At 36.4% G+C, this 9,105-nt stretch overlaps 1 protein-coding gene across 1 annotated transcript; it reads right to left on the bottom strand.

The window, feature by feature from the left end:
* Positions 1-5,123: 5,123 nt before the first annotated feature.
* On the bottom strand, positions 5,124-7,890 carry LOC136061763 (transcription initiation factor TFIID subunit 1-like). The gene is made up of 5 exons (XM_065760003.1): positions 7,662-7,890; positions 7,258-7,495; positions 6,538-6,874; positions 5,456-5,665; positions 5,124-5,273 (listed from the first exon to the last, which is right to left on the bottom strand). The coding sequence occupies exons 1-5, from the start codon at positions 7,762-7,764 to the stop codon at positions 5,139-5,141; spliced, it is 1,023 nt and encodes a 340-aa protein (XP_065616075.1). The 5' UTR covers positions 7,765-7,890; the 3' UTR covers positions 5,124-5,138.
* Positions 7,891-9,105: the final 1,215 nt, after the last annotated feature.

Raw genomic sequence — 9,105 nt, 5'->3', positions numbered from 1 at the left:
TATTGGAAATTCACTACATTAGAAAATTTTAAAAGATGCATCAACCACTAGAAAAGCCGCATGAGGATACCCAAATCCCCGACTAGGGTACTAGGATTTCAAGCTAGAGGGGCCGGAGTATAAGGAAAAAAAACTCCAAATAGACATCCATATAGTATTAACAAATTATAAATACACAAAATCGTTGTTTCTTAATATATTAAGATGCAATTATTTACCAACAAACACCCATTGCTTATTGTGGTGCCTTTGGAGGGAGAGAAATAGTCGGTGCTTTGAAGATAAGGAGAGATCCACATCAGACTTGAAGCTTTTTTTCTTTAGCACTTTAATGGATTGGTTGGCTGCATTGCGGAACCAATCCTTTTCATCCTTTCTTGATTTCTTAGATTCTTGTAATTTTTGTTCTTGATTGTTTGATCCCTTGTACACTCCCTGTGTACTAGGGTGTTCCATTTTTTGAGATCAATAAAATTTTTACTTATCAAAAAAAAATTATTTACCAACAAAGACAAAAAAATAAATAATGATGTTTATTTTTAATACTAGGTTGGCTAGGATTTTTTGTTGTTGTTGTTGTTGTTGTTGTTGTTGAAATCAGACCATTCACAGTAGTGGTGCTAAAAAATTTAGCTTTTAGCATTTCAAAAAACTATTTTATCTATTTTACTACCTCATTTTACAATTCACCCAACATCAAATTTTCTATTTTTTTACCACTTCATTTAAGAATAATATAAACAACTCATTAAAATAATAAAGGAAGAGAGAGAATTTGATTTTTTAATTGAAGGTAGAGAGAAAATATTAATAAATATTGTATTTTATTTTTAACAACTTGCTATAGTTAACTTGTATTTATACCAGTTTAATGTAGTTGCAAAAAATTTAGCTTTAGCTTTTCTAATAACACATGGTTCTTTGGTGGTAAAATAAGTTTTTTTGCTAAAATACAATCACCATTGTGAATGTTTTTATTGTTTTTGGGTTAAATAGTTGCTAGTTGGAGGGGGCCCTAAGGTTTTGGATGGGGGACCAACTATAGAAATGATATATAAAATAAGTAAAAAAAAAAAAAATTGGGCCAGGGGCCCGGGCCCCCGCCTGGGTCTGTCCCTGTCCCCGACTATGTATTTTCCCATCTGTACTAATGTCTTTATAATTGATATGATCATTAGGTCTAGTATAGTGATGCTAAGAGAATCAATAATGTAAGGAAGAGTGTATGACTATTACAAATAGGTTTTGTTAGACCATTTTTACAAATTGGGAGGAAGCAGAGAATATGATTTATGATAAGGTAGAATGGTGGAAAGTAGATGTGGGCAACCTTGATTAGCTAGTGAGAATGCGTCAAGCTAGCATTAAAGGAGAGTGATTTGATTCAAGGTAAGTGAATGAAAAGTGGTAGCAGAAGGCCTAAAATAATACATTCATCAGTGAGAAAAGTTAAGGGAATGAAAAGAGGTAACAGAAGGCCTAAAATAAATACTAGTAGAAATAGTAAAAAAATAAAAAAGTAAAAAATGACATGTGAATTAAGGCGGTGACAGAGGAATGAGCTCATGGGTTGGGAAATAGAAGGGGTGAATTAGTTCATGGATGTAGTTCACTCTAAGAGGTTGTAGAAAGTCATGAGGATTGTTTATTTTGGAAGCCAGATGGGAGGGGGAAATTCAGTGTTAGTCCTTTTAAGCATGTTTGCAGCGTGTACTCAATTCTGCATTCCCTTGGAAAGGTGTTTGGGCCAGTAAGGTTCCAAGTAAGTTAGCAATGTTCAAAGCAGAATATGAAGAAAAGCGAAGAGATAATATGAAACTGCAGGAGAGAGTGATTGAACATAGAACACAAAACAACAACATTGAAAAATAAATTTGGTTTTATGTTGCAGCAATCTACCATTGAAGCTATTTCTTACTTAGACGTCACATTGGGAAATATAGAGAAGACCATAAAAATCTCCATATGGTTTTCATTGACCTAGAAAAAGCTTGCGATAATGTCTCCAGAGAAATTATGGGGTGGATTTTAGAAAAGAAAGGAGTTCGTATAAAGTATACTAAATTAATTAAAGATATATATCATGGAGTTTTAACTAGTGTAAAAATAAGTGAAGGCATCAAAAGTGAGTTTCCTATCACTATAGGTTTGCATCAAGGTTCAACATTAAGCCCAATCTCCTTGCACTAGAGATGGATAAGCTCACTAAATCGATTCAAGATGAAGTCCTTTGGGTGCAAGCTTTTTCGTGGATGATATATTTTTAGTGGATGAGCTTGAAAAGACTACACTTCTGGAGAAGAGTCGGAGGCAAAAGTCTATTACCAATCTTGTGGTGGATGCAATGTTAACTACAGATTCAGCTTCCATCAGTGTTTGTATTACTCAGTTTTATAAACCTCATTACACTGAGGATGGCATATGAAGACGTTGGTTGGATGGACTAGAGTTTTCAAGGATTTCAGAGGAGAATGCTGGTTGGCTATATAGACCCTTAAAGGAAGATGAAGTTCTTGGCGTGACTAAAAATTTTAATAGCAGCAATCCCCCCCAGCCGTACAGTTCTCCTATGTCTTTCTTTCAAATTTGTTGAAGTATTCACAAATATGATTTAATGCTAGTATTTCAGAATTTTTATACTCAAGGTAAGTTTGAGAAAAGCCTAAATGCAACATTCATTGCTCTAATCCCAAAAAATCAAATGTGGATGTGAGAGAATTTTGACCTATCAGCTTAGTGGGTGAGTTATATAAAATTATTGCCAAAGTTTTGGCTAATAGACTCTGGGTAGTGTTGCATGAAATTATTTTTTAGTCCCAGAATGCCTTTGTCATGGGAAAACAAATTTGAGACCTTTTCCTTATTGAGAATGAGTGCCTGGATAGCATATTAAATTTTGGAAAGCTAGGGGCGCTGTGCAATTAAATGTGGAAAAAGCAAATGATCACTTTTTTGATGAGTAAAAAAAAGTATGCCCTCATGTTAAATGGGATTTCCTTCTTTATGTGCTTGGGAGAGGTGGGATTTCCAAAAGATGGAAGAGTTGGATTTTCTATTGTGTTTCCACTGTTAGTTCTATTTTCATTAATAGCAGCCCAAGTGGTTTTTTCGAAAGCTCAAGGTGCTTAAGGCAAGGGTATCCATTGTCACCGACGCTTTTTGTTATTGATATGGAGGCCATAAGCCGAATGCTTGACACTTCAAAGACTATGAAAGGACTATCCATGATCCTAAGCTTTCTTCTATTTAAAACTTTTTTTGACTGGTTGTTAGCTTTTGGGTCTCTCACTATGTTCTTAATGGATATGCTTGATTCTTATACATTGAGATGATTTTTTTTTTTTTTAAAGAATAATTTTACTGAAAGAATACTACTTCATGCAACAGGGGAAAAAAGTAGATAAAAAAATTACAAAAATTACAAAAGAATTATGTAAAAAAAGATAAGACTCTATAAACACCGGAATGGAAACTCTAGTTGAAAATCCCAAAGCACAAGACCAATCAAACAAAGTTCCTACAAATGAGGCTAGGAGCTAATCCCCTGTACTCTCCATATCCTCAAACGTACGCCTATTACGCTCCCATCAAATAATCCACATCAAATATAATGAAACCAAATTTCAAATATATGACAAATGTTTTCCCATCCAGTTCCTCCACCCAAACACAAGATCAATCACTCTCTCTAGTAAGACCTAGGAGACCACAAAAGATCCAAAAAAAAAAAAAAAAAAAAAAGCTCTACAACTGATGGGCTCCCTTGCAATGAAGCAAAAGGCGATCCACAACATCGGCACAAGCAACACCAATCCACTAGACAAAAAAAAAAAAAAAAAAAAAAAGCTCTACAACTGATGGGCTCCCTTGCAATGAAGCAAAAGGCGATCCACAACATCGGCACAAGCAACACCAATCCACTAGAGTATAGCTTCTTCTCTTAAGATTATCACAAGTAGGTACCTTCCCCCACGTCACCGTCCAAATAGAAAACAACACTCTCCATGGGGTCATCAAAAAATTGGGTCAGAAGATCTACCATGTGAAGGTAATATGTAACTTCGAAGACTGTTCCTGTCCCTGTTGAGAGATGCCAACCATCTCTCCCTTTGCAATGAGAATGTTTTTGGTCATGTGCACACTGCCTGTGTACTCGGGATTTTTTTTATCAATAAAGATTGTTATTTATCCCAAAAAAAAACCATTGACAGGGTTGTAAGACTTGATGGCCAAGAGGTTCCAAAGAACAAGAGGTTTTGATATCTTGGATTAATATTTTATAAATATAGTTTATAAAGATAGAGAGATTGAAGAGGATGTGAATCATAAATATGAGGATAGTGGATGAAGTAGAAAGCACATCAGAAGAATTGTGTGATTGTAGAATACCTATTAAGTCGAGGGAAAACTTTTTATAAAAACGCTATAAGACCATGCACCATGGTATTGAATGTTGCGTTGTTAAGAAGCAACATGTTCATAAAATGATTTTAGTTGAAATGAGAATCTTAAGATGAATAAGTGGCAATACAAAGAAAGATAGGATTCCCTTTTCCTTAACTAGCGACCTCTTCTCTCTATAATACATAGGAAGGTCAAACCAATAACTGTAGCTGAAAGATTGGCAATTTAGGAAGGACTGAATTTAACATATGAACTCCAATACTGTCTGGATCAATAAAATATGTGGAAGATAAGACTTGAGTTAATAATGGCAGAGGGCTATCGAGGACTGTAAATGATGCGTGGATGCTAGAGCTACTGTCAACATGAATAAGAAGAGCTCACCATCTTGGGAAGACGGTGAGGTCAGCTCATCCAAGAAAAAAAGCATTTACTACTATTATTACAAAAGCAACAAATAATTGAACTCTAGCAATATGAACCTTTTTATTTTTTGGGACTCAAACAACTTTGATTGGCATATGCCTTTCATTTATGTTTCAGTATTGATGTTAAACTACAAAAACACACCAGTCATGACATCAAATACCCACCAACAAGGAATATTTTTCAATATCATGCAAGGGCTGAGATTATCTTTTCACATAGTTCTAAAAAACCTCTTCAATCAATTCTTGCGAAGTTTTCATAGAGATAACAAACAAGATTCCAATAATCAGAAAGGTTTTAGTTCATTAATAAAGAAAAGATGGCAAATGAGATAACAAATAACTCACATCTTCGGGTTTCACTTTCTCTCTCAACTCATCCTCTGACCAAATGCGGAAATTGCGCTTCTTAACCCAAATCCACTGACCATTTGGCCTCTTCTGGAATGGTGCATATGCATTTGAAGCATTTAGGTGAGTATAGAATACAATAGAACTATCATTGAGAACATAAGCCAAAAAACCAGAGCACTACAATTTATCTAATACAAAAGTAGCACAAAGATGTTAGTGTCAGAGCCTATTAAAGACTTAAATAACAAATCTATAAAATGCATGATGACCTGCAAATTAGCGTGCTCCTTTAATTTCTTCCTAATAATGGCTTCAGAGAGGTAAGGAAACTGTCCAGGCAACTCATCTGCACGAATGCAAGGGAGCAAATGACGCTTTTCGAAAGCTCGGAACTCACGTGCCATGTACACCAATAGCCTGTTTGTCATATAAGTCTGAAGGGCCTTTGATCCAGGAGATATCACCTCCATGAGAGGCTCCTGCAAAGAAAAATCAACCAACCAGATTGGCGCCACACTACAAAAGCTTTCCTTAACACAAACAAACCTCCAATAAAATGAAAGTGGTGTGCAGTCATAGTTCAAACAAAACATCAACTAACAACAGTTTATCCTGACCATGAATTTCCAACAGGACAAGTTCAGGGGTATATTCCACTCCCCTCTCCAGGCCCTGCCCCTGCTCCACACCCAAGTGCAACAAAAACACAGTCCCACCATCCATCAGTAAAATAAAATCCCCAACCCACCCTGCCCCACATTGAGAAACAATTTTTATTTTTATTGGAAGGGCTTGGGAAACATGAGGTCATGTCAACCCATAACTAAATTTCACCCAAAGAATTAAAGTTTTTTTTTTTTTTTTTTAAAAACATGATCATCCATACATCCAAAAAAAAAAAAAAATTCCAAATTGCGCCAAGTATATCTAAGAATCTAAGATATTCCTCTTCCATTTGTTTAGCTACTCTCTCTCTCTCTCTCTCTCTCTCTCTCTCTCAATACTTCTGTTCTCACTTCTCCATCTCTCTCTTTTTTTCATTCACATCTCATTTCTGGATATTTCCCTGGTTTTGCACATCACTTACAATTTCCTTAACAAAATAATATTTACTGTTAAGAATTTGTTAATATTATTTTCTTTATGTCATGCATAGGTAAGTCCAGTTGGTAATAATGATTTTCGTAGGAACTAGCTGGGAGCCAGAAGTGACATGACCAGTATCATTAGTAGAAATAATCACTTCAAGCACCAGCAAAGGGTAAAACAACATTATCAACAGATATTAAGAGAAAAAGAGAAAAAGTATAACATAAAGGACATATCCAGAAAGACTACTACTACGGCAAACCTGTTGTCCAACAACATTAACCCTGTCGATGCGTCTAATGGAAAGTTTTCCCTTTGCCGAACGAACCAAGAGATAGTCAGTCGAGGGCACCTTATGGGGAAATACAGGTGCTCTATACATGTTTGTTTCAAGAGATGACTGACTGCATCCAGGTTTTATATCTCCAAGGTAAGGGGATTTATCAGCAGGGTCCAGAACAATGACATGCCCCAAGCTGCTGTTTCCATTTCGCAACAGGGAGCCAGTTTGATCATCTGGGGCAGATTTTTGATAATAAGTGCAAAGTCTTGCACCCATCCCAGCATTGCCCAACAGCAATGGTCTTTCCTCACAATACCTAAAGAGGTATTAAGACTGATTATTATGTGGGAATTGCCATAATACTGAACTTAAAAAATGAAAGTAATCTTGGCATCAAAAGAAAAACTAAGCAACAACAACATGCACACAATAGAGGCTTTTTGTGCTAAGATTAAGAAATGTATACCAGTGAAATCCAAAAATTAATTGCTGCCAATAGCAGAATAGGAAACAGTTGTCACCCAATTTAAGTTTCTCCTATGACTCACAAAATAAGAAGATTCACAAGAAAGTATGAAGAAGAACACTAAAAGAATAAAAGATAACACAACAACCAAGAAAGCCATCCTCATATGGTAGTGTTTAGGAGATAAGGTGACCTAAATTAAAGCTGCAAAACAAAACTTTCAACTCACTTACTCCATTAGGAAGACATGACCATCTTTCACTGAAAGTTCAGATTTCTTCTTGAATGCCCCAGGGGGACGCAGAGACTTTTTCTCTCCAGGCATCTTTTGTGCCCTCGGTGACAAGTGTATTTTTGTACGAACAAGATGAAGCAAGGAGTTTGGTTGAACATTTTGGGAAGCAAGAGATCCGTGGTCTTCAAGTTCCTTCCCTAAGTAAAATAACTTTACCACTTCGGGTAGCTTGAAGTCTACCAAAAAAAAGTGCCAAGTAAGCGCTCTGTCTTCAGAAAAGATTTAGATATAGGAGATGACGTCCTAAGACACGAAATAGTAAAATTATAAAGACAGTAAGCAAAAGCAATTAATGAACTAAATAAATAGAGTGCATAACCACTCCAAATGAGAGATGACAACCTAGCTTTTTAGAAGCTTTTGCTTTAACAGAAGAGATGGTTTCCTCAGCATCCACTTGAATTTTGCTTCCTTTACCACCCAAGCTTTTCACAATAAGTTTCATGGGCCCTTGGGTAGGCAACTTTCCTTGTTCTCTAAGAGCCACCACATTGTCATGGGGATACCACAAAGCTTTTGGCCGATGAAAATTGGCTAGTTCTTTGCTGCAAAACAAAAGGTAAGACTCCAAAGGATGAGTGGAAGATATAGAGCAGAATATAGTAGAATTAACTGTAAGTCTACACGTAAAATACCATTGTGGATCACATGCAAGTACAAAAAAAAAACCTTGAGATAAACCAGGAATACCCAATATATACACAATCATAACAAACTACAGGAAAGTAATCATGATTAAGTATTATCATCACGACTATGACAATGACAACATACATGAAGGGGCATGGCCCATTCTGCCATCAATAACAAAAAAAGCTCCTGGGCTTTGCGCAGTTTGGCTTATTAAAGCATAAAGTTATATTTATTTTAACAAGTAACATTTTCCTCTGTTTGGTGCAGAATAAAATCCTACTCGAAGGAAACCTTTTCCACAGTCAATGGAAAATAACCCAAAAGTGGCATAAAATATTAAAATGTTTTATACTTCTAAGAAGTGTAAAGCATTTACCACATTACACGAGTTACCTTCCCTGCGAGACAGGAAAAAAAAAAAAAAACACCCCCAAGTCTCAACAGTATCTCTCTCTCTCTCTCTCTCTCTCTCTCTCTCTCTCTCACACAATTCTTGCAAAACTAAACTGGCGATTCCAGACAGAAAAGGACTCCTTGTGGGCTAAAGTGCTCAGATATAAATAATGCACTCATTAGAGGATCAATTCTAGAAGTACCTCTAGGCTGCCTAAGTCTCCCACGTGGAAAGGGCTTAAAATGGGAAAAGATATTTTCAGGCAAGGTTTCAAGTGGATGCCAAGCCATGAAAGTAACTTAAACTTTTGGACTGATTGTTGGTCAGATCTTGGGCCCATCAGAGCTGCCATCCAAGGCCCAATCACTTTGGAAACAGCTAATTTGAAGCTCAAAGAGGTAAGGAGCCCAGCTAGTTGGGATTGGGCAAGGCTTCCTTTTGTGTTCCCTACCGAGATCAAAAAGGCTATACAAGCTATGCCTTTTCCTTTGTACCCCAGAAACAGTGATCAGATGGCTTGGAAATACTCTCCTAAAGGGGGTTTTAATATGAAAAGTGCTTATTTATTAGCCAATAATCTACTAGGAGCTGAAACTTTCTCAGGTAAGTGGATTTGGAGTACTCAAACCTTGCCTAGGATCCAGTTCTTTATGTGGAGGTGCATGCACAATAGCATCGGTGTTAGAGAGGTTCTTGCAAGGAGAGGTATGCCTATTGATAACACATGCCCGTTATGCAATGAAGTCACTGAATCAGTTA

Source organism: Quercus suber, unplaced genomic scaffold (assembly GCF_002906115.3).
Source record: "Quercus suber isolate HL8 unplaced genomic scaffold, Cork oak 2.0 scaffold_350, whole genome shotgun sequence".
Lineage (NCBI taxonomy): Eukaryota > Viridiplantae > Streptophyta > Magnoliopsida > Fagales > Fagaceae > Quercus > Quercus suber.
Note: the sequence above shows the minus strand (reverse complement) of the source record. Positions and strands in the feature narration are given on the sequence as shown.